The sequence below is a fragment of the Procambarus clarkii genome, chromosome 5, assembly GCF_040958095.1.
Source record: "Procambarus clarkii isolate CNS0578487 chromosome 5, FALCON_Pclarkii_2.0, whole genome shotgun sequence".
NCBI lineage: Eukaryota > Metazoa > Arthropoda > Malacostraca > Decapoda > Cambaridae > Procambarus > Procambarus clarkii.
The window spans coordinates 1,420,940-1,447,777 of NC_091154.1; the positions used below are offsets into that span (position 1 = coordinate 1,420,940).

At 43.2% G+C, this 26,838-nt stretch overlaps 1 protein-coding gene across 7 annotated transcripts in view; it reads left to right on the forward strand.

Annotated features, from left to right (window-relative positions):
* LOC123766742 (uncharacterized) overlaps nucleotides 1-26,108 on the forward strand; it is a 65,630-nt gene extending 39,522 nt beyond the window's left edge. For 5 of the 7 annotated variants that reach the window (XM_045756075.2, XM_069337931.1, XM_069337956.1 and 2 more), the window contains 3 exons: nucleotides 21,276-21,353; nucleotides 21,481-21,714; nucleotides 21,922-26,108. In XM_045756075.2, coding sequence (XP_045612031.2) covers nucleotides 21,276-21,353; nucleotides 21,481-21,714; nucleotides 21,922-25,841 — 4,232 coding nt within the window. In that variant the 3' untranslated portion in view covers nucleotides 25,842-26,108. Of the gene's footprint in view, nucleotides 1-3,719; nucleotides 3,834-3,941; nucleotides 3,999-4,182; nucleotides 8,427-21,275; nucleotides 21,354-21,480; nucleotides 21,715-21,921 lie in introns of those variants that run through there. The other 2 variants (XR_011230877.1, XM_069337937.1) reach the window with 2 other exon arrangements.
* The last annotated feature ends 730 nt before the right edge of the window (nucleotides 26,109-26,838 follow it).

Here is a 26,838-nt window from a genome sequence, read left to right on the forward strand (position 1 = left end):
GTACAGTCCACAGGTACCTTTTTTTTTTTTTCTGGAAATTCGTGTGTAGCGCTTGGGGGTTTTCAGGTAAATTTTGTCAGTCACAGATTTTAGAAGTAAGGATTTCTTATGATGAAAATAATTTCCGAGACTTAGAAGTTTGTTAAGGGCTTATGGGAGAAAATCAAATATCGTTTGTAGCGCTTTAGGGTTTCCAGGATAACTCTACGGACATATTTTACATGTTTTCAACTTACAAAAATCGTCTATATAAGCCTTAGTTATTCTTGTAAATTTAGAAAGTTATCTGTGTAAGTCAGGGTTTTCAGGGGTTCGTACCTCACATCACCTCCCTCCCCCCTTACCTCGCAATCTCTCGCGTCACCTTTATTTACCTTACGCCCGGCCAGCCAGACGCTTCGTGTAGGCCACCTCTTATCATATCTTATCTTATCTTCTCCATAATATCTGGACCGTCCCTCCTCTCTCTCTCTCCTCTTCAAATTATTCTCTCTCTTCCTATTTTTTCTAACATACTAATGTTTTATTCCTTTTCATTAACCAGTCAGTTATACAAATCAACCGAAGCATCTTAATGTAACCTTTAATACTGAATCTGTCTCAGAGACTATCTAAGCTGGCCCCAGCTACCTGCCCCAGGCTATCTGCCCGAGGCAATCATCACCTGATTACCTGCCCCAGACATCTACCAGTCATTGTCAGCGTTCGCCACCGTAATAATTTATATATACAGAGCACCACTTGGTTTCCGAACCCCTTGGGGACGAGACCCGTCGGTTAACATGTAAGTTCGTATACGAGAAATAGAGGGGAAAAAATAAACTAGAAATGTAAAAAGAAATTTTTCCGAAAAATTTATGAAAAAAACTCTAGGGAAAAAAATCGTCAGGTTCATGGCGTAAATGCGACCGTGTTTTGTTTGTACTCATCAATAAGTGAAGTCCTGATCCGCTTTATAAAAGTCCTTAATTGTTCCTAACTGATTATTAAGACGTCTGGCAAACATCCTCTGGATGTTTCCTGCCAGCCTGCAGGAACATCCTGCCTAAAATATACGATGATGTACTGTACATTTAAGACACAAATCTGGGTCACAGGTCTGTGGAGTGTGGTTAGGCTTACGGAGTCAGCCGGTCCCTCCCCCACCACCGACACACCTCCCCCTCTCCCCCCACCACCGACACACCTCCCCCTCTCCCCCCACCACCGACACACCTCCCCCTCTCCCCCCACCACCGACACACCTCCCCCTCTCCCCCCACCACCGACACACCTCCCCCTCTCCCCCCACCACCGACACACCACCCCCACCCCCCACCCCAAACCCATACACACACACACACACACACACACACACACACACACACACACACACACGCTCAAAGGTCACGTGGTTCACGGTTCACTTCAACACCCATATATCGCTTCCTGCCTGCCTGCCTGCCTCCTTCCCAGCCTGCCAGCCTGCTTCCTTCCCAGCCTGCCTCCTTCCCAGCCTGCCAGCCTGCCTCCTTCCCTGCCTGCCAGCCTGCCTCCTTCCCAGCCTGCCAGCCTGCCTCCTTCCCAGCCTGCCTGCCTGCCTCCTTCCCAGCCTGCCTGCCTGCCTCCTTCCCAGCCTGCCTGCCTGCCTGCCTCCTTCCCAGCCTGCCTCCTTCCCAGCCTGCCAGCCTGCTTCCTTCCCAGCCTGCCTCCTTCCCAGCCTGCCTGCCTGCCTCCTTCCCAGCCTGCCAGCCTGCTTCCTTCCCAGCCTGCCTCCTTCCCAGCCTGCCAGCCTGCTTCCTTCCCAGCCTGCCTCCTTCCCAGCCTGCCAGCCTGCTTCCTTCCCAGCCTGCCTGCCTGCCTCCTTCCCAGCCTGCCTCCTTCCCAGCCTGCCAGCCTGCCTCCTTCCCTGCCTGCCAGCCTGCCTCCTTCCCAGCCTGCCAGCCTGCCTCCTTCCCAGCCTGCCAGCCTGCCTCCTTCCCAGCCTGCCAGCCTGCTTCCTTCCCAGCCTGCCTCCTTCCCAGCCTGCCAGCCTGCCTCCTTCCCTGCCTGCCAGTCTGCCTCCTTCCCAGCCTGCCTCCTTCCCAGCCTGCCTGCCTGCCTCCTTCCCAGCCTGCCTGCCTGCCTCCTTCCCAGCCTGCCTGCCTGCCTCCTTCCCAGCCTGCCTGCCTGCCTCCTTCCCAGCCTGCCTGCCTGCCTCCTTCCCAGCCTGCCTGCCTGCCTCCTTCCCAGCCTGCCTGCCTGCCTCCTTCCCAGCCTGCCTGCCTGCCTCCTTCCCAGCCTGCCTCCTTCCCAGCCTGCCAGCCTGCTTCCTTTCCAGCCAGCCTGCCTCCCTCCCTGCCATCATGCTAACGGGTAGTGTGTGTTAGGCTTATATTCGGGAATGAGCCGGTCTCACCCCCACCACCAACAAACCACCCGCCCCCTACATCCCATCTCTCAAGGTCACGCGGTTCAACCGCGTGACTACCACTCACTCCCTGCCTGCAAGCTAGCCTGCCTGCCTGCCTGCCTGTCTGCCTGCCTGTGCCTGCCTGCCTGTGCCTGCCTGCCTGTGCCTGCCAGCCTGTGCCTGCCAGCCTGCCATTCCCTCCCTAATTCTCACTACTTCCATCCCTTCCTGCCTACCTCCTAGCATCTCTCCCTACCTCCCCCTCCCTCTTAGCATCTCTCCCTACCTCCTAACATCTCTCCCTACCTCCTAACATCTCTCCCTACCTCCCCCCCTCTCTCCCTACCTCCCCCCCTCTCTCACTGATTCTCCCCCCCCCCCCCCCCCCCTCATTCATACTGCCTCCCACCTAAGCTCCATCGTCCATCCACCCACCACTGACGCAATGCGTGCATTTGGAGCCAACATGGTGCACAGATGTTTCTTGATTGTGCAGATATGTAAAACAAAAGCACAGAATAACATTCCAGCCTTATGGCAATTCAAAATAATAGGAATAATAGGCCGTGAATCTGTGAAGTCACAGTGGGCAAACTGGACCATCGCCCACCCACCACCACAAGCCGGCGTGACGCTTGGCGGACCCCTTCCTACCCGAACTTTGTTCGGGTAGCATGACTCCCCAACCCCAATCGGGAAACTGGAAGTTTCGGATAACTAAAGTTCGGAAACCAAGTGGTGCTCTGTATACATTAGGCGTTAATAAAACTTATTTATTTATTTATAATTTATTTAGTCATCTAATTCATAGTTTACACAATTTATAATAAAAGAGTTTATTCCCAATATTCGCCAATCATTCTCGCTATTAATAAAACAGCCAAACGCTCACTCAGGGGCACACTATCGTTATTACGCTCATTCAGGGGCCCCCTCAGATCGCCAAAGTCTCAGAGGCCTACACTTTCAGTCAGCATTCAATCTTCATCCTGTTCACAAGGTTCCCCCAGTCTAGTCATATCATCATGTCAGTGTGTCCTCTGTGCCTGTCTCCTCTCAACAACAACGAAATCGGGCATGTGTGTCAAACACGATGTTTAACATGCCTAGGTGAAATGTCCATCAACGCTCTTCAAGAATGCAGACTGTACTGTATAGGATGCAACGGGCCTACACCGCCTGGACATTTTGACGTAACCTGTACCAGCTGTGGACAACTCTATTGTGCAAATCATAAGTACCGCTTTTTCTCGCACATTCAATAAACTTTCAAAGAAAATATATATCCGAAACACACATACATACATACATACAGACAGTCAAATTATATATATTATTTTCATTTCAGTTCATGGTTCTACTTCCTGCCCATACTGTCGTTTCTCCGTTAACCGGGAACCTCCCACCGAAGCCAGAAACGTCATTGAACCTCCACCCAAACGCCGTCGCATCATAAATAACCGTACGTTTTCACAATAATTTTCGTAATTTTAAAAGTTAATAATTGTATATTTTAACAAGTGTATAAACAAGTAATAAGTACTCATACAGAAAAATGTTTCCATTACAGGAGTTCCTATTCGTGATCAAGAGAATCTCATACTTGGTGGAATCAACATCCCAGCTCGTAAGTAATATTATTATTTATCTGTAATTCAGTTTTTCCTCTTACTGTATTTAGACTTTTGCTTTCCCTTTTAATAATTCCTCTTATTTACACGATATTTTCCTATTAAGGTTTTCAAATCCTCTTATTGTTTTCAAATTTGTTTTCCTCTTAATGTTTATTCATTGCTAATATTATATTACAGAATCGCCCCTGGATTCAACCCAACCCTCTGAGTGGAGCACGCCTGTACGCAGTCAACCCCAGCTGTCCCAGGAGCTAGAAGAAGATGCACCAGACGGCAACCAGCAGGCATCCTCAGATGAAGAAGAAGACAATCAACCCCCTGTTCACGACATATCAGATGAAGAAGTCAACGCTCCAGATTCCCCAGAGGTACTTAACTTAGATAACGTTGTTCCGCGAGTGTTAGAAGTCATTAACCATTTCGAAGGTTCATTCTCGAGACATTCGTTCTCCATTCCCGGTCATTTAGACGCCGACCCCAGCTTATATATAAATAGGTATAGGGAATTTTTTATAGAATATATAAACAATCAGTTCAGACAAATACAGGAAGAATTCCCTCCCTCATTTCACATTTACCCTGATGTAAGCCTAATTTTGCAAAAACTTAATCATGCCGACGATCAATATGAAATATTAGATGAAGTATTTTCAATTAGAGGAGAAACTCAGACTGTTACACAGGAAGAGGTGGAAGTTCTCGTAAATTCATGGGTTGACGAAATGTCTGCTAAAATTGACGAATGCCTAAAAAATGTCCAATCCTCAAGTGTAGGAATTCATTCCATGTCAGGCTTTGCCATTAATTTTTCATATATTCGCCACCCTATGCACCTTGGATCTTACGTACCATATCCTGCAAAATTAAAGGGTAAAGAATCAGTATTTAATCCTGAAAGTGAAGGAGATGAGTGTTTGTTACAGTGCATTGCAGCGTATAAAAACTTAGCATTGGGCAGGACTATGCATAACGTTAGACATCATTACAAAAGCCTTCGATGGTGTAGAAGATTCGTAGTATGGGCAGATGAAATCAGATTCCCCGTATCATTTGATAACCTTAAGAAAATAGAGAAGCTTAACAAAATTTCTATTTATATTTATACAATAACTCATGAAAGTAACAGATACTATCTTAGTTTAGCTAGGAAAAGCCAGGAAAAGTATGCCGATAAAGTTCCTTTGTTGTTATTAGAAGGCAAGCATCTCTGTCTGATCAAGGACTTTGATAAATTTGTAAAGAATATTAACCATAATCAGTATAATATTCCTAACACTCATAAATTCTGTAAAATTTGCCTTTTGCATGCTCCCTTAGATGAAATTCAGGCTCACGAAGAGTCATGCACTGTATCCCAAGTATTTTCGTTCTATAATCCTAGTGATAAAATCAGTTTTACAAATTACGGTAGGACCTATAGCCCAACTCACACCGCCTATTACGATTTTGAATGTCTATTAGACCGTCAAAATCCTAGAGGCATGGTGGAATGTAAGCATAAAGCAATTGCTTATGCTTACATGATTTTAGACAGGGAATTCAATGTCGTAGAAACGTATTCATACGTAGGCCCAGACGCGGTCAATCATTTTATTACAAAGCTAGAAGCCTCATGGAAAGCTATTCATGCTCAGCTCCCCAACTTCCCTAAGAACTTGTCTAGAGAACAGGAAAGAATGTTTCAAAGACAAAATACGTGTCAATTGTGTCATCAAACTTTCAAGGATAAGAAAGATAAACATAGACATCATAATAATGCTTTTCAGGAAAATAATTACTTAGGTGCTTATTGTGCTCGTTGCAATTTACAATGTAAAAATGCTCGTAGATACTTGACCACATTTTCCCATAATGCTGCATATGATCTGGGAATTATACTTAAAGAACTGTCCAAAAATCCTCACCACCATGTAGAAATTCTAACCAAGGAAGGATTGAAATTTATGCAAGTCATCATAGGTAAACTTAAATTCCTAGATAGCCTAGCTCTCCTTAATGGGTCATTAGGAACCTTAGCAAGCGAGCACGTTGCCGGTAAGAAACCCACCAAGTACACTGAACACATACTAAATGGCGTATCCGATGAAGCTAAAGCTCTGTTAATTAAAGGTAAACAAAGCCTATGTTATGATTATATTTCTTCCATGGACGTGTTAGACGAACCTCAGCTCCCTTCGCGAGATAAGTTTTACAATGTTTTACATGACTCTCCACTGTCTGAAGAAGATTATAACAATGCTCTTAAAGTATTTAATTTAGGGAACTGTACAAACATCAAGGATTACCTCATGTTATATTTAAAAGTTGACGTGGGAATGCTAGTTGATATATTTACACTTTGGCGAACATCACTGAAAGAAATTTATGAACTAGATATTGTTTTCTATGTATCACTTCCTAGTTATGCTTGGGACGCTTTCTTATTTAAATCAAAAGTTGTACTTGACTATGTGTATGATCAGAATATATATGATTTGTTGAGAAGGAATCTTAGAGGGGGGTTCACATCTTCCATAAGACAATTTACACAGGCTGTTAACGAGCACACTACATCTAACCCTAGCTCTGATGACGATACTCATATTTTGTACCTCGACTTTAACAGCCTATATGCAGCGTGCATGGCTGAGGTACTTCCCCAGGGAGGGATTAGACAATTAACTGACCTTGAGCGGGATACCTTATTAGGGCAAGGGTTACAACATATCCCCTGTAATCAAGACAAAGGCTATTGGATTTTATGCGATACAAAACGTGTATCTCCCGAGGTAGCCAGGTATACTGATGATCTGCCCCTTGTACTGTCTCATACTAATATAACTGAGGAGTTTTTGTCAGAGTACAGTAAGAAAACCCTTAATGATGAAAAACGTAAGCTCCCACCTAAAAATACTAAGTTAATTGCATCCCACTTGCCCCAAAACGACTACTTAGTAAGCCTTGATTTCCTGCAATTGCTATTAAAACTTGGACTAGAAGTTGAACGAGTAAAAACAATCTATGAATTTAAACAGGCTCCCTATTTAAAAGATTTTATTTCAACCAACATTCGAGAACGAGCCAATACCACCTGTAAAGTTAAAGAAAAAGCCTTTAAACTCATAAGTAATAGTCTGTACGGGAAATCAATGACAAATATATCTCGATATGCTAATACTCACCATCTAGTAACGACAAAACATTCATTCTTAACTCATGCAAGAAACCCTTTGTATAAACGAGCTATCTCTTTAGGTCCAGATAGGGTTCTCTGTACAGTAATGAAAGACATCCTTAAAGTTACCACTCCTTCTTACATGGGATATCAGATCTTGCAGATAGCCAAGAAGCGTTTATACGAGTTCTGGTATAATGTAGTTAAAGCCCATTATGGGGAGAGAGCTAGACTAATTTATACGGATACAGACTCATTCATATTTACTCTGACCTGTAAAGATGCTTTCCAAGAAATGACAAAAGCTCCTCTAGTAGATTATATGGATTTCAGTAATTTCGACAAAGATCATCCCATGTATTCTGCTACTCGCAAAGGTGAACTAGGACTCCTCAAGTCAGAAGTAAAGCAGAAAATTATAACTGAATTAATTGCACTCAAGCCTAAAACTTATTCTCTCCTAACCCTTGATAAAGAACATTTATGTAAATGTAAAGGGATTCCTTATCACCAACAAAAGAAAATAACACATGCATCTTTTCAGAACACTTTAGAGACAAATACAACTTTTAATTTTGTATCCCGATCCATTCGTAATGTTAACGGACAGATATGCACGTGTAAAACAACTAAGCGCGGTCTGTCAGCTTTTGATGACAAGAGGTACCTCATTAGTCCCACAGAGTCATTAGCTTACGGTCACCCAGACATTCCAGAGCGTGAGGTACAGGAAGAGGTACAGATAGAGGAAGAGGTGCAGGTAGAGGAAGAGGTGCAGGTAGAGGATGCAGTAATTGTAGATAATCCCCAACCAAGACGTCAATTGTTCCCCATTTTTAATCTTTGGGAAAAGCGGGATAGTCGCTCAGCAATTATTCCCTAACAACAACTAAGTCTGTTACTGTATTGTCTATGTATTATCTATAACTATATTCTATTGACTATGATTTAATGTCTATGATATTTTGACATTGTATTGGCTATGATTTGTTACTGTATTTGATATGAAATGACTATGATATTTTTGATATTGTATATTCTATGATTTTCTTACTGTATTGGATATGTTATGACTATGATTTTATTTGCTATGATATTTTGATATTGTATATATTCTATGATTTTATTACTGTATTGGATATGTTATGACTATGATTTTATTTGCTATGATATTTTGATATTGTATATATTCTATGATTTTATTACTGTATTGGATATGTTATGACTATGATTTTATTGGATATGTTTAAAATAAAACTCGAATGTAGATTTTGTTTAAATACTCCTTTCATTATATATTTGTAGTTAGTCTATTGAATCCTAGCAACATGGAAGGGCAGAAAAAAGTTATTACTGAAACCCAGTTGAATATATTTAGTGAACCGTCAAGAATTATTATTGCTGGATTTTCAAATGGTGGGAAGAGCTATTTATGTTCTAAAATGATAGAGAAATATCAGCAGAACTTTGCAAAAATAATTATCTGTGGAAGCGGGTATAAAGAGTTGAGAACTAATCCACTCATTAAACATAAGATATCTTTTTACTCTGAAATTGTAAACCCTTTAGACGATCGTGATCCAGAGGACACATCTCATATATTAGTTGCTTATGATGACTTGTATGTTGAATCTACAAACTCTAAAATAGTAAGTGATATATTTACTAAGGGATGGCACGAGAACATCTCTGTTATTTTTATAACCCAAAATATATTTTTCAGTGGGAAATTTTCTAGATCTATAAGTTTAAATGCTTCTCATTTTATTCTGCTTAAATCAAGAGACTTGTCCCAGATAGAAACATTAGGCAGACAAATATTCGGAAAACAAGATGCCAAGAAATTTTTAGATATATATAAGAAAGTGATTTCTCGACAGTATGGGTATTTACTTGTTGACTTGGGCGTTAAAACACCTGAATCCATAATATTTAGGGGAAATATTGTAAATGAACCCCCTTATGAAATAGTGTATCAATGGTGAACATTACACAAACTCTTAATAAGATATACAATGACCCCAAGTCCATAGGTGGGTTTGGTGGCGTTTTAAAATTGTATAAGGTTGCAAAGAAAACAATCCCTGAATTAACTATAAAAGATGTGAAAGACTATTTAAAAACGTCTAATGCATATACCTTACATCTATTAAAAAAACGTAAATTTAAACGAAGACGTATCTTAGCACCTAGACCTAAAGCTTTCTTTACCAGTGACTTGGCTGATATGACATTGTTAGCTAAGCACAACAATGATATTAAATATTTATTAGTTTGTGTTGATATATTTTCAAGGTTTGCACATGTAGTTCCACTATCCACTAAATCAGGTCAGAGTGTAAGTGAAGCCATGAAAGCTGTTCTGGATTTACCTTCATCAAAAGGTGTAAGGAAGCTTAACACTGATAAGGGCGGTGAATTCCATAATAAATATATGAAACGATTGTTAGACAGTAAAAACATTGAACTGTACAGTGTATTTTCTCAGGAAACTAAAGCCAGCATTGCAGAGAGATTTATAAGAACATTGAAAACTACGATATATAAATATTTAACGGCTTATAACACCTTAACCTATATAAATGTTTTACCTGATATGGTTAAAACGTATAATAGAACACCACATAGAGGATTAAAGGGGAAAATACCTATTGATGTACACGCTTTATCTTCGCCTCAAGATGTGACTAGGCAGTTTAAGCTCATGTATAAAGGAGAGCAGCAGACTAAGCCACGCATCAGTAATCATCTGTCTGTAGGAGATACAGTACGGCTTGCCTTATCTAATCGTATTTCAAAGTTCAAAAGAAGTTTTCATCAACAGAACACTAAGGAAATATTTACTATTGCTCAAATTGATACTAAACAACCCGTGCCTTTATATTATCTAAAGGACTTAAATAATAGACTTATAGAAGGCGGATTTTATAGAGAGGAGTTGACTCCCACCTACTTGTCAGATACATTTGAAATTGAGAGAATTATAAGTAAACGTAAAGTTGGTAATACTACTTTATATAAAGTTAGATACGTCGGTTACGACAGTTCATTTGATCAGTGGGTGAATTCAGATGACGTGAAGAAACTATGAAGAAGCAGCCCTTAGCAAGTATCGTGGATTTATTGAACTATTAGCTAGATTAGGTTATAATTCTAGGAAAAAGTTAATTAAGACTTAAAAAGGAACATATACTTTGCCTATCTGAAATATTTAATAATTTCTTAAAAAATAAAATTGAAGTTGGGAAGCCTATTTTAAAGAGACTTTCTAAATATAGAGCTCTACTCCATACATTAGCCTGTAAGAAGAAGGCTATTTCACTCAAGAAAGACATATTAACAAGTAAAAGAGGAGGTAATTTATTGGGCATTTTACTTCCCATAGCTATAAATTTTATTTCAAGGCTATTTAATAAGGAATAATGAAAGAATTCTATCTTGTACCACGAAAAGCTATTGATCAACAGAAGCCTACGGCAGTAAGTGTTGAGAAGCCTACGACGACAGTGAGAACAAATCCTGTTATACAACACTTGATAGACTTAAGATTAAAGCTTAAGGATTATGATTTTGCTGTCTCCTTGTTAAATTATTTTAATACAACTGGACTTGTAAAGTGGGATGAGGAAGGGAACATTACATCACCAGTTACTGGGATCAATATTGTTGATGACGTTATAGGCAGGATGTGCACTCCGAAATTGTTATTCCCAGAAGATAAATTGCCCATAGCCAAGTTATTTTTTTCTTTGACCTCTACACCTAGGAATTTATTTAGAAATGTAGATGCGAAAAATCAAGTGTTTTCTCCTCCGAGTTTGAAGAGGAAGATCAAGGCTGCAGATGAAGGAGAGTCTACCTGGATACCATATTAAGGTGAGTTTCTGTTTATTTTTATCATTTACTATTAGTCTACAGGATGGATAGTTACGTTATATATGCAGCGAGTAACTCTGATACTGATGTATTTAAAAACAATGCTCCCAATGCTTTTGAAAATAGATTACATAATCAGCTGCCTTTAGACCCGAATAAAGCTTATGAAGTGTGCCTGAAGAATATATTCCTGCCTCCATCTTATTTCGCTGTCAAGAGGAATGACCCGGAAAGTTTTATTTCAGTTCAACTTCTAGTGTCTAATAAAAATTTATCTGATTTGAGCACGGTGAATACATCTTTCACTTTAAAGTCGGATATTTTAGCAAGTGATAATTGCATAGAGCTAACGACTATTTTAAATAGAGAAATTTCAACTATATTTTCAAAAGGTTCACTGAGTTTTATAGGATCCGTACTTAATTATAATTTCCCAGACCATGGGGACGTTTATATGAAATATGATTCGAGTATTAATCGAATTAAGTTTAATGCAGCATTTAGTGAGAAGTTGTTAAAATTATTTATTACAAAGAATGGAAAATTAGTTGTTCGAATTTCTTTATCTTTCGGTCGAAATATATGTAAAGTTATTGGAGCTGAAGTAGGTAAAGCCTATGATATTTTTATTATGAATAAACTACCTAATAACAGGTTATCTGTACAAGATACATGCTATTATCATCCTAGGCCGGGAGGCCGTATAGATTTCTTGTGTGTATATTGTGATAAGGTGCAGCCCACCATGTTTGGTAATCAGATTGTAAATATCTTGGATGTTGTTTCGTTTCAAAGTAATGTAACACACAGGAAATTATATAAACCTTTAAATACGACTAATATTGATGGCATCAGTATTAGATTAACAGATGGGGAGCCTGTATATTTTGAAAAGGATGGACGTACGATTGCAGTATTACATATTAGACCCGTTGATATATAATGGCATGAGTAGAGGGAGTTTATCATTCTCTCCTGGCCTGTTTAAACATGAGGGTCGGGTTTGTACCGCTGTCTGTTGACGAGGTAGGGTGATTTATCGCTCCTCGAGGGAAGAGAGGTGGAGCACTGGGCGATATTACTGTTTTTGATAGAAGACATTTAAGAGGAGGTGGAATATTAAGTTTCTTAACTGGTCTAGCTCGTAGAGCAACTCCTTTCCTATTAAAAACTATTATGCCAGCTGCATTGACAATGGGACAGAATGTTTTGCAGGATATAAATGCAGGTCAAGGTACTTTGAAAGATTCAATTAGAAAACGCGGTATGGAAACATTGAAAAGTATAGGTCCTAAATTGATAGCAGGTGGCCGAATAACGAAAAGACCTACCTATATAAAGAAAATGGATAGATATAAAGACGTGTTTTCATAAAAACAGTACTAGTTGTATGCTAGACGCAGACATGATGAGTGTAAATGCTCCTAGTGCAGCATTGCAAGTTCCTTTAGAAAATTATACAGCTGCTATAAGCGATGGCTTTCCTAAAGTTAATCCGCATAGAATGGTTGAAAGTACGATATTTTCAAGACAGACACAGGATATTTCACCTGTGAATTCAAGTATTAACAATAAATTTAAAGACTCTTATATTGAATTTCGTATCCCAGGAGTTAAGGGACAATTTATTGATCTTTCGAGCTTGACGCTAGAACTGATGGTTGAATTAACGGGACCTGACGGAATTACGGCTTTAGCGGATATTAAAAATGCATCAATAGTCAATGGTTTGTCCCAGACAATGTTTAAAGCTGTAACTGTTTATTTAAATGAGCAAGTGGTGGAAACTAATTCACTATTTTCATATTTATCATATGTAAAACTAATGACAACGCTTTCTGAATGTAAAGCTGAAGGATTTAAAGAACTGACGTATTTCTATAATGATGTTTTTCCTGAAAAATATGATGCAGATTATTTTAAGAATGCCTCAGAAGACCTTAAATCTAGATTTGTAAAGTTAAAAACTGAGGGAGTAAATTGTTGCTTTAAACTGCTATTGGACATTACAACTTTGAGCGAATATCTTTTGGATGGAATTTATATTCGTTTGAGATTAGAACTTAACAGTGATCCGTGGGTTATAAACAGCATTGAATCTGGATATAAGTTTAACATAAAACTAGCTAGAATGTGGATTGATCGGATAACTCCATTCGCATCTGGATTGGAGGCTATTAATAGAGCTCTGGCTGAACAAAATACGCCAGTTACATATACGTTTGATAAGACACTCCACAAGACGTTCATTCTTGGTAATGGGCAGCAGAGATTAAGTATTGACCAGCCATGGGGGAGCATTATCCCAGATAAATTATTTATTATGATGATGGATATGGAAGCAATATCAGGAGCGTATACACTTAATCCACTTTATTTCGATCACTGCGATTTATCTAATGTATATATTACACGTGATGGGACAAACTTATTTAATATAACTTGCAAGTTCCCGAATAAATGTTCGAAACTATACTACGAGACTCAAAATACAGTAGGCTTTAATGCTTGCAATACCTTGACATATAATTCATTTATAAAAGGAAGAACGTTACTGGCATTTAGACTAACGCCTGAGGAATTGAGAGATACCCTTCCTATAGAGGCTTCGGGCAACCTGAGAATTACATTAGAATTTGCTGTTCCAGCGAAATCAAATAAAGTTATTATTTTATTCGGAATTACAACGGGAGTATTGAGAATTTATTCCGATAGGCGAGTTGTGTGTGATACAAGAGCATGAACTGCAACAAATTAATACGGCATTGAACGATATGAAAGGTAGTAAAGCTAAATATATTTGATGCTATTTAGCGACGGATATATATAGAATAATGAAGCAAATACGGGATGAACCGATTATGTTTATAATTAATACCTTAGGAAGAGACTCTAAGGAAGTAATGGGCTACTGGATTGCTGTATATAAATCTAAACGGAAAATAGTTATACTAGATTCATATGGAATAAATGTGTATTCGCCATACATTTCGGAGTTTTTAAATTATTATAAAGACTGTGATGTATACACGTTTACAGAGCGACTTCAGAGTTTAAATACTTACGTATGCGGGGTATATGCGATGTTTTTCTGTTACCATCTTTCAAACAAGGATCTAAAAACTGCATTAAAGCTATTTGAAACTAGTTTTACTTACGGAGATTATATGCAGAATGATAGGAACGTAATGAGGCTATCTTATGCTTTATTTAAAAATATGCCGAGCTGCTATGAAACGATGTGTTATGATAAGAGCGATATTTGTTGGAAAATGTGCTTGGAGACGACTGGCTAAATGAGGCTATAACAAAATTATCTAACGGAAAATGGTGAGTACATTTGTTTCGAGGTTTTATGTGTCTGATAAATATTGTACGTGTGTAAACGCTATCTGAAACTGTTATTCTTTATTTACAGAGATGAGGAATGAATAGGACGGATATTATACAAGCGTATTGAGGAGTGAGCTTCTTAGAACTTCGGGCTAAATGAGTCGTTTATTATAAATTGTGTAAACTAAAATTAGATGACTAAATAAATTATAAATAAATAAATATGTTTTATTAATGCCTAATGTATATATATATATATATATATATATATATATATATATATATATATATATATATATATATATATATATATATATATAAATTACGGTGGCGAACGCTGACAATGACTGGTAGATGTCAGGGCAGGTAATGAGGTGATGATTGCCTCGGGCAGATAGCCTGGGGCAGGTAGCTGGTGCCAGCTTAGATAGTCTCAGAGGCAGTTTCAGTAATAAAGGTTACATTGAGATGCTTCGGTTAATTTGTGTAAAACTGACTGGTTAATGAAAAAAGGAACAAAACATTATGATGTCAGAAAATAGGAAGAGAGAATAATATGAAGAGGAGAGAGAGAGAGAGAGAGAGAGAGGGTGGAGGGACGGTCCAGATATCATGGAGAAGATAAGATAAGATAAGATAAGAGGTAACCTGAAGGCCGCGTCTGGCTGACGGTCTAAAAGTAAATACAGGTGACGCGAGAGATTGTGAGGTAAGGGGGGAGGGAGGGGGTGTGAGGTACGAGCGGGGATGTAGTGAAATGATTCAGATATATAGCAATATACTAGTTTCTAAGTAAGAAACAAATAAGAACTTTTAACAAAACTCGTATGACATTATTTCATCATAAGAATTCCCTAATTCAAAATCTGTGACTGCCCAAATTCGCCTGAAAAACCCTGGCTCTCAAACACGAATTTCTAAATTTACCTGAAAACCCTGGCTCTCACACGAATTTCTCCGATGTTGAAAACAGGCAAAATATGTCCGTAGAGTTCTCCTTGAAATGCTGGCTCTTAAACACGAATTTGAATTTCTCCCTACTGTGGCGGTGGTGAGGGAGAGTGTTGGTGGTAGTGGTGAGGGAGAGTGGTGGTGGTGAGGGAGAGTGTTGGTGGTGGTGGTGAGGGAGAGTGTTGGTGGTGGTGGTGAGGGAGAGTGGTGGTGGTGGTGGTGAGGGAGAGTGGTGGTGGTGGTGGTGAGGGAGAGTGGTGGTGGTGGTGGTGAGGGAGTGTTGGTGGTGGTGAGGAGGGAGAGTGTTGGTGGTGGTGGTGAGGGAGAGTGTTGGTGGTGGTGAGGGAGAGTGGTGGTGGTGAGGGAGAGTGTTGGTGGTGGTGAGGAGGGAGAGTGTTGGTGGTGGTGGTGAGGGAGAGTGGTGTTGGTGGTGGTGAGGGAGTGTTGGTGGTGGTGGTGAGGGAGAGTGTTGGTGGTGGTGAGGAGGGAGAGTGTTGGTGGTGGTGGTGAGGGAGAGTGTTGGGGGTGGTGGTGGTGAGGGAGGGAGTGTGTTGGGGGTGGTGGTGGTGAGGGAGGGAGAGTGTTGGGGGTGGTGGTGGTGAGGAAGGGAGAGTGTTGGGGGTGGTGGTGGTGAGGGAGGGAGTGTTGGGGGTGGTGGTGGTGAGGGAGGGAGAGTGTTGGTGGTGGTGGTGGTGGTGGTGAGGGAGAGTGTTGGTGGTGGCGGTGGTGAGGGAGAGTGTTGGTGGTGGTGGTGAGGGAGGGAGGGAGAGTGTTGGGGGTGGTGGTGGTGAGGGAGGGAGAGTGTTGTGGTGGTGGTGGTGAGGGAGGGAGAGTGTTGGTGGTGGTGGTGGTGAGGGAGGGAGAGTGTTGGTGGTGGTGGTGGTGGTGGTGGTGGTGAGGGAGAGTGTTGGTGGTGGTGGTGGTGAGGGAGAGTGTTGGTGGTGGTGGTGAGGGAGAGTGTTGTGGTGGTGGTGGTGAGGGAGGGAGAGTGTTGGTGGTGGTGGTGGTGGTGAGGGAGAGGTTGGTGGTGGTGGTGGTGAGGGAGGGAGAGGGTTGGGGTAGTGGTGGTGAGGGAGGGAGAGTGTTGGGGGTGGTGGTGGTGAGGGAGAGTGTTGGTGGTGGTGGTGGTGAGGGAGGGAGAGTGTTGGGGGTGGTGGTGGTGAGGGAGGGAGAGTGTTGGGGGTGGTGGTGGTGAGGGAGGGAGAGTGTTGGGGGTGGTGGTGGTGAGGGAGGGAGTGTGTTGGGGGTGGTGGTGGTGAGGGAGGGAGAGTGTTGGTGGTGGTGGTGGTGGTGGTGGTGGTGAGGGAGAGTGTTGGTGGTGGCGGTGGTGAGGGAGAGTGTTGGTGGTGGTGGTGGTGGTGGTGAGGGAGGGAGAGTGTTGGTGGTGGTGGTGGTGGTGGTGGTGGTGAGGGAGGGAGAGTGTTGGTGGTGGTGGTGGTGGTGGTGAGGGAGGGAGAGTGTTGGGGGTGGTGGTGAGGGAGGGAGAGTGTTGGGGGTGGTGGTGGTGAGGGAGGGAGAGTGTTGGGGGTGGTGGTGGTGAGGGAGGGAGTGTTGGGGGTGGTGGTGGTGAGGGAGGGAGAGTGTTGGGGGTGGTGGTGGTGGTGAGGGAGGGAGTGTTGGGGGTGGTGGTGGTGAGGGAGAGTGTTGGTGGTGGTGGTGAGGGAGAGTGGTGGTGGTGGTGGTGAGGGAGAGTGGTGGTGGTGGTGGTGAGGGAGAGTGGTGGTGGTGGTGGTGAGGGAGTGTTGGTGGTGGTGAGGAGGGAGAGTGTTGGTGGTGGTGGTGAGGGAGAGTGTTGGTGGTGGTGAGGGAGAGTGGTGGTGGTGAGGGAGAGTGTTGGTGGTGGTGAGGAGGGAGAGTGTTGGTGGTGGTGGTGAGGGAGAGTGGTGTTGGTGGTGGTGAGGGAGTGTTGGTGGTGGTGGTGAGGGAGAGTGTTGGTGGTGGTGAGGAGGGAGAGTGTTGGTGGTGGTGGTGAGGGAGAGTGTTGGGGGTGGTGGTGGTGAGGGAGGGAGTGTGTTGGGGGTGGTGGTGGTGAGGGAGGGAGAGTGTTGGGGGTGGTGGTGGTGAGGAAGGGAGAGTGTTGGGGGTGGTGGTGGTGAGGGAGGGAGTGTTGGGGGTGGTGGTGGTGAGGGAGGGAGAGTGTTGGTGGTGGTGGTGGTGGTGGTGAGGGAGAGTGTTGGTGGTGGCGGTGGTGAGGGAGAGTGTTGGTGGTGGTGGTGAGGGAGGGAGGGAGAGTGTTGGGGGTGGTGGTGGTGAGGGAGGGAGAGTGTTGTGGTGGTGGTGGTGAGGGAGGGAGAGTGTTGGTGGTGGTGGTGGTGAGGGAGGGAGAGTGTTGGTGGTGGTGGTGGTGGTGGTGGTGGTGAGGGAGAGTGTTGGTGGTGGTGGTGGTGAGGGAGAGTGTTGGTGGTGGTGGTGAGGGAGAGTGTTGTGGTGGTGGTGGTGAGGGAGGGAGAGTGTTGGTGGTGGTGGTGGTGGTGAGGGAGAGGTTGGTGGTGGTGGTGGTGAGGGAGGGAGAGGGTTGGGGTAGTGGTGGTGAGGGAGGGAGAGTGTTGGGGGTGGTGGTGGTGAGGGAGAGTGTTGGTGGTGGTGGTGGTGAGGGAGGGAGAGTGTTGGGGGTGGTGGTGGTGAGGGAGGGAGAGTGTTGGGGGTGGTGGTGGTGAGGGAGGGAGAGTGTTGGGGGTGGTGGTGGTGAGGGAGGGAGTGTGTTGGGGGTGGTGGTGGTGAGGGAGGGAGAGTGTTGGTGGTGGTGGTGGTGGTGGTGGTGGTGAGGGAGAGTGTTGGTGGTGGCGGTGGTGAGGGAGAGTGTTGGTGGTGGTGGTGGTGGTGGTGAGGGAGGGAGAGTGTTGGTGGTGGTGGTGGTGGTGGTGGTGGTGAGGGAGGGAGAGTGTTGGTGGTGGTGGTGGTGGTGGTGAGGGAGGGAGAGTGTTGGGGGTGGTGGTGAGGGAGGGAGAGTGTTGGGGGTGGTGGTGGTGAGGGAGGGAGAGTGTTGGGGGTGGTGGTGGTGAGGGAGGGAGTGTTGGGGGTGGTGGTGGTGAGGGAGGGAGAGTGTTGGGGGTGGTGGTGGTGGTGAGGGAGGGAGTGTTGGGGGTGGTGGTGGTGAGGGAGGGAGAGTGTTGGTGGTGGTGGTGGTGAGGGAGGGAGAGTGTTGGTGGTGGTGGTGGTGAGGGAGGGAGAGTGTTGGGGGTGGTGAGTAGTGAAATATACGACTACGACGACGCGCGCCACCTGCCCAGGTGGCACTCTTGAGTGCCATCTGAGCAGGTGTCGCGCGTCGTCGTAGTCGCAGCGCGTCGTCGTCGTCGCAGAGGGTTTTTTGGGGGATTTTCCTGGAAGTTTGGCGTGTTTCGGACGCGTGTGAGCGTCCTGTGTTTGGGTAAGTGGTCAGGAAAGAGAGTAGGTTATGTTGTTGGATGCCAGGTGGAGCGCGTCGTTATCGTCGCAGCGCGTCGTCGTTGTCGCGGAGGGTTTGGGAGGGGAATTTCCCGGAAGTTTGGCGCGTGTCGGAGGCGGTCTTGAGTGGCGGGTGAGCAGGTGCAGCCCCTCGCTCTAGTCACAAAGGGAATTTCTGGGAAGACGTGGGAATTTCTGGGAAGACGTATGAAAATACAAGGATAAGAGTGGAATATGAGGAAGGAGATTGTCATAGACTTAATCCTGTGTGATGATGATGATAATAGTTTGATGATCGTGAGTAGAGGATGAGAGGGGATCCAACATAGTGGATATGTTTGTTTGGGGAGGGGGGAGGGAGAGGAGAACCCCGTACCTGAGAGGAACGCCAGGAGGTCCATTAGCTTCCCCCTACAGGAAGTCGCAAGTGTCGATGGGTAAGAGAGCGAGAGCTCACCCTCCTGCGGAAGTGGGGCCATTTGTCTAAAGGGTTTTCGTTGTCTTCAGAGTGGCGATGTTCGTCCCACGACGACCCCCCATACACTATGGATTCGTTAAGGAGGGGAGCGAAGTACATACGACAGACCCACACCTGTCAGCCATCAATCACTCACACCCCTCATCCCCACCCGCTCCCATACCATCAACCATTGTTCCGTGCATTCTCTTTTAGTATGTGTAAGCTATATCGCAACGTGATCAACATGGTGAGAGCAATAACGCGCCATCTGAGCAGGTGTCGCGCGTCGTCGTAGTTGCAGCGCGTCGTCGTCGTCGCAGAGGCTTTTTTGGGGGATTTTCCTGGAAGTTTGGCGTGTTTCGGACGCGTGTGAGCGTCCTGTGTTTGGGTAAGTGGTCAGGAAAGAGAGTAGGTTATGTTGTTGGATGCCAGGTGGAGCGCGTCGTTATCGTCGCAGCGCGTCGTCGTCGTCGCGGAGAGTTTGGGAGGGGAATTTCCCGGAAGTTTGGCGCGTGTCGGAGGCGGTCTTGAGTGGCAGGTGAGCAGGTGCAGCCCCTCGCTCTAGTCACAAAGGGAATTTCTGGGAAGACGTGGGAATTTCTGGGAAGACGTATGAAAATACAAGGATAAGAGTGGAATATGAGGTAGGAGATTGTCATAGACTTAATCCTGTGTGATGATGATGATAATAGTTTGATGATCGTGAGTAGAGGATGAGAGGGGATCCAACATAGTGGATATGTTTGTTTGGGGAAGGGGGAGGGAGAGGAGAACCCCCGTGCCTGAGAGGAACGCCAGGAGGTCCATTAGTTTCCCCCTACAGGAAGTCGCAAGTGTCGATAGGTAAGAGAGCGAGAGCTCACCCTCCTGCGGAAGTGGGACCATTTGTCTAAAGGGTTTTCGTTGTTCATCCCACGGCGGTTCCCCATACACTGCGATTCCGGTAAGGCGGAGAGCGAGGTATATACGTCAGACCTGCACCTGTCAGTCATCAATCACTTCTCATTTGACCCGGGGCATTTCACTCCCCTCACACACAAACGCACCGTTAGTTCCCTGCGAGACTTCATCCGCTACACACTCACCATACAGCTCCGTGTCATGGAAAGGCGAAGCTCTACAGCCTGCATGAAATGCGGAGTGTTTTATATTCCATCACCGAATCAACTGTGTCGACTGCAATGCGCTAGCTGTGAAAAACCGCCCCTAGGACATTACGACATCAAATGCAAGCGATGTCAGCAAATTTTCTGTGATAACCGTGAGTGTTATTCATATTGTGACGATAATCTCCTTCAAGAGATTGAGCCTGCTCTTCCCTCCAAAATACGTCGATATATACATCTATATAAAACTACTGTGGAAGGAATATCCAACAACTACACCAGCAAGGTTTGCCAGAGCGCAAAACGTATGCAGCCAGGAACACCTGCTCCACCTCGAACCGCCAAACTACCTGTCTGTCGCTTGCTCATCGCTGATTGGCTGCGTGTCCAGCTGCACCTGCCCTCCACCCCCCCACACTACCTGATGTCTGGCGCCACACGACCTACCGCTCTCAGAATATCCAGTGCTTTCATCAGGTTAACACGTCTCGTTGGTAGACTAAGCTGTGGCTTACGTGTACTAAGAGAGGTGATAGCTTAAAGCCAATATTCCTGCACCTCTTATTTGATTGTATATTGTTCACTTGTTATTACTCACTTGTCTTAACGTAACTTTTCATTTTGTCATTTGATTATTCTTATTATTTTGATTGATTGATTTTATTATACGAATTTGTATGTCCATTTTTATTCATGTTTTGCTTTTCTAACGTAATTAAAATCGCATTGTTAAATTTACTTGTGTTTTGTGTGTCTTCTCATTACCTTACCACAGACGAAGTTCCAGATTTTCTATTTTTTTTGTTTCTATGTGACGAGGCCATATCCCTAGCTTTTGAACAGCCGAACACCAAAGCGTTACCGTCACAATATTTAATATTCCACAGTTCATTTTATGGCATCCACAGGTGAAATATCGTGTGTAAACTACTATAGTGTGAGAATATTTTCTCATTCGGGCTATTACATTCCACACAGTTAAATATATTCTTTCCAATTTCAGTTTACAAAACCGTGAAGTGCCCTTATTGCTCACCTGCCCCGCGAGGAGGTCATCGCCGGAATGAAACTTCACATAAACGTAGGTAGCATATAAAAAAATATACTTCTCGTATCTGTATTTCATCCCGTTGCAAGCGAACACACATGCATAATAAACATATTTTCCCCCATTCACCCATGCTGAATATCATTTTGTTCCATTTCAGGTTATAATCCATACCTCAATCGACGGAGGGAACAGATCGACGCCATCGAGCCTATACCCCATTCCTCCCACACGGGGTTAAGGAGAGCAGATCTCACTCGCAGGCACCCCCTGCCCCTTCATCAAGGTCAGCCACCCCGTCGGATAGGAGGTTACGAGACCATATCTCATCCTGGTAACATGATGTTACGGATTCATACCCACTCACCTGCGCAACCCCTTCACCAGGACATAAGTAAGTTATTACTGTCTGATTTCAGTCTATTTCCTAAACATATCAATTCCCACTAGTCTGTTCCCTAACCTCATAATATATATATATATATATATATATATATATATATATATATATATATATATATATATATATATATATATATATATATATATATATATATATGCTTTCTAGAGATAATATGTTTTTCTTTTTTTTTTTTTACAGACGACACACCGCTGTGCATAGATTTGGCATCCAGCAGCAGCAGCAGCAGTGGTGAGAATCGTACCATTTTCATCTCAGACAGTGACTCAGACGACAGCTCGGCAGACCGTGACCTTGACCCGCAAGCGTCTGTCAATTCTGACTTGTTAGCACCGTCTGGCGTAATAGCTGACCCAGCGGTCTCACCCATTCATCTCGGAGGGGGATTATCGCCATCCCCCACCCCTCCTAGCCCTATCCCATCTCCCCCGCCACCTCTTTCCCCCTCTCCTCCACCTGCCCTAGAAATTCAACCTCAGCTGCTGGATCGAATTGATAACTATAACGGCAGCTATGTCCGGCTTTCATTCTCCATACCAGAACATGTTAACACCTCCCCAGGACTATATCTGAGAACATACAGGGATTTTTTCATTAATGAGGTTCAATCCCTTTTCTCCCCACGACACCCATTCCTCCTAATTTACCCAGACGTCACTCTAATTGTGCGAAATTTAAATGTACAACAAGACGGGGAGGATAATCTATTGGATCCTATAAATAACGACGGCTTTCCCATACGAGGTGAGGGGCAAAGAATTACTCTAGAGGAAGTAGAAACTCTTATTGATTTTTGGGCTGACGAATTGACAGAGAAAATATCCCAGTATCTGGAAGCGAAGGAAGGGTACAATGTCTTGGTTGAGCGGCTCACCGGGTTTTACATTAACTGTGGTCAGATTGAACATCCGATAAGATTAGGCTCGCATGTAGACTATCCTGAAGGCGTGCGTGGGAAAAAATTGGTTTTCAATCCAGAGGGAGAGGCAGATATTTGCCTTATGCAGTGTGTTGCAGCTTATAAATGTTTAGCTAAGGGGATGCACCTAGATAATATTCGCGCTAGATCTGTGAATGCTAGTTGGTGTCTCAGACACATGAAATGGCCAGCTGATGTCAATTCTGCAGTGACGTTTGAGGATATTCACAAGGTAGAGAAAATGAATAAAGTCAGTATATTCATCTATTCGCTAGAAAGAGATGAAAATGCTATACGACAACAGCGGCACTACATTACACTAGCTAGGAAGGGAAGAGGGGGCTATACAGATGTCATACCATTGCTGATGTTAGAAGCTCAACATTTAGTATTAATTAAGGATTTTAACCAATATGTACGTAATATGAGCAACAAGCCAGATCTAATCCCAAGGCAACACAGCTTCTGTCATTGTTGTTTGATATCACTCCCAGCAGATAGCATGCAGAGTCATGAAAGTACATGCAAAGTACATCAGACTCTCAAATTCTACCCACCAGAGAGGAAGATTACTTTCCGTAACTATGGACGGGGTTATGGTCCTAGTCACATGTGCTTTTATGACTTTGAGTGCATGCTAGACTGCTCGAACCCTAAGGGAATGATAGAAACACGTCACAACGCAGTGGCGTATGCGTACATTATCATTGACAGACAGAAGAATATTGTTGAGAAAGATACTTATTTGGGTAAAGATGCGGTCAATCACTTTGTAACCACGCTAGAAGCGTCATGGGCTAGAATCAAGAAGGGGTTAGTATCCTATGAACTTCACATGTCGCAGCAACAGCAGGCGATATTTGAGACAAAAACAGCCTGTGAACTCTGTGATGTACCTTTTAACGGAGAAGATGTAATCAAAGTCCGTCATCACGACCACACAGTAAGATTCCACAATTATCAAGCAGCTTACTGTGATAGATGTAATTTGCAATGTATAAATTCATACAAGTTCCTATACACATTTTCACACAACGCTTCCTATGATTTAGGAGTAATCTTAAACGAGATGAGAGATAGACCAGGAAGTGAAATAGATATATTAGCCAAGGATGGATTTAAATTTATGAAAGTTGATGTGAACAACTTAAGATTTTTGGATAGTTTAGCCCTTCTCAACGGCTCGCTAGGAAGAATAGCCAAGGATCATATTGATAGTGGGAAACCTACCACATTCACTTTGACTATGTTAAAAGGGGTAAATAAAGCGGCCATCCCAAAACTGTTGAGGGGTAAACAATCATTCTGCTATGATTATTTATCCTCTATGTCTGTGTTAGATGAACCACAACTACCTTCTCGTGATAAGTTTTACAATACACTAAAAGACGAAGAGTTGTCAGAAACAGATTATAAACAAGCCTTAGAAATTTTTGATTTGGCTAAATGTCGCAACATAGGGGAGTATCTGCTCCTTTACCTCAAAGTGGACACAGGATTGCTAGCCGATGTGTTCACAGTCTGGCGAGACACCATGCTTGCTCTCTACAAATTAGACATTTCACACTACATTTCTTTACCCTCATTTGCTTGGGATGCGTTCTTGCTTAAATCGAAAGTTCAACTTGATGTTGTGTCAGACCCATTGTTATATGATTTACTTCGTCGGAATCTCCGAGGTGGGTTCACCAGTGTAACGAGACAGTACACGAATGTGGAGAACAGGCACACAGGCTTAGATCTAGGGGAAGATAGTAGCTACATCATCTACTTAGATTTTAATAGTCTTTACGGGGCGTGTATGACTGAACTACTCCCTCGGGGTGGGATCCGGAAACTGTCACACGATGAGCGTGACGTGCTGCTAGAGCGAGGCTTGGAGAATATCCCATGTGACGGGTCCAAGGGATATTGGGTGTTGTGTGATACACTGCAGGTCCGACCTGAGGTAGCTAGGTATACAGATGAACTGCCCCTAGTTCTTTCACATACTTGCATTACCGAGGAACACATTTCACCCTACAGTAAGAATATTCTTACAGAAGAAAGTCGCGGTCTGCCTAAAAACAACACTAAATTAATTGTTTCTCACCTTCCTCAGAAAGACTACCTCGTTAGTCTGGACTTGTTACAGTTGCTCATGCGCATTGGATTAGAAGTAGCTAAAGTTCACGACATCTACGAATTCGAGCAGGAGAGTTACCTTAAAGACTTCATTGAAACCAATGTTCGTGAACGTGCCAGTACCAAATGCGCGATAAAAAAAAAGGCTTTCAAACTCGTATCAAACTCTATATATGGAAAGAGTCTCACAGATGTATCTAAATATGGGAACAAACACTATTTGGTCACAGATCGTAGACATTTCCTGAAACATGCTCGAAACCCATTCTTCAAGCGGAGTCTTTTGTTAAGTAAGGATCGTGTGATATGTACAATCAAGCAGAAGTCTCTCCTAGTCAACACTCCTACGTATCTGGGCTATCATATACTTCAAATTGCTAAGAGGCGACTCTATGAGTTCTGGTATGATGTTGTCAAACCTGCGTATGGGGATAAAGCGAGTCTGTTATATACTGACACAGACTCTTTCATCATTAAACTGGACTGTCAGGATGTGTTTGAAGAGTTGAATAAGTCTCCTCTCTTCGACTGTATGGATTTTAGCAATTTTAATGACACACATCCATCCTACTCTAAAGCGCGAGAAGGTGAACTAGGATTGCTCAAGTCTGAAATAGGCTCTAAGATTATTAACCAGTTAATTGCTCTCAGACCTAAAACGTATTCGTTCACCACTCATGATGGGGAGCACACTTGCAAGTGTAAGGGCGTACCATACCATCTACAAGAGAAACTCTCACATGACTCATTTCAACACACTCTTGAAACAAACACTTCAATCAGGTATGTGTCGAGATCTATACGCAACGTGCAAGGAAAGATTTGTACATGTCGCAGTACCTGCAGAGGATTGTCAGCATTTGACGATAAACGCTACATTTTAAGCCCCACACAGTCCCTAGCGTATGGCCATCCTGATATTCCCAATAACAATGATGATGATGAGATGGATGTAGAAGTGGGAGAGGAGGAGGAGATGGAAGAAGTGTTTATGGAGGAGGAGGAAGTAGAGCAAGCACAGAGACTACCCAATATTCCATCCCTGGAGCAAACGTGATGCTACAGCTCAGAAACTATTCAACCCTCGCTAGATTTTAAGTTGTACAATTGTTAGGTAGTATTAAGATGGATGCCCCATATGACTAGAACTTTTATACTAAATGAATAGGATGTTTAATATTATTGTTTGTGAACTGTAAGAACTATGATTAGTTTTAAAATAGGATGTTTAATATTATTGTTTGTGAACTAAAAGAACTATGTTTAGTTTAAAAATGATGTTGTTGCCGTACATAAAATATGTGAATAAACACCTGTAAATGACTATGTTTGTATAAATACCACCTCAGTTCCTTAGTTTTTAGCAGTCTTAACGAAGCATTAATCATGGACAGTTCCTATGATATAATCCATGCGGAACATCTAGATATTTTCAGAGAACCATCTCGTGTTATTATTGCTGGTTATTCAAACAGCGGAAAATCCTACTTGTGCAGTAAACTTGTAAGGAAGTATCAACACAAGTTCTCCTCAATAATCATATGCGGAGGAGGTTACTCTGAATTACGATCAGATCCACAAATTAAAGGGAAGCTGATCGAGCATTCAACCATTATTGATCCTGTGGAAGAGCGAGTAGATAATGACTCGCATATCTTAGTAATCTACGACGACCTTTTTACTGAGTCTGCAAATTCAAAAATCGTATCAGACATGTTTACTAGGGGCAGACATTTCACGGTTTCCGTCATATTGATTACTCAAAATATATTTTTTCCTGGTAAATATTCTAGGAATATTAGTTTAAATGCTTCTCATTTCATATTGGTTAAATCACGAGACCTGTCACAAATTGAAACACTCGGACGACAAATATTTGGGAAAGTGGATTCAAAGAAATTTGTAGAGTTATATAAGCAAGTTATTAGTCAGCCCTACGGCTATTTGCTAGTAGATCTGGGCTCGAACACTCCATCTACGATAACATTACGCGGTAATATTGTTCACGAACCGCCAACCTCCAAAGAATTCTCAAAGAATTACTCATTATTGCT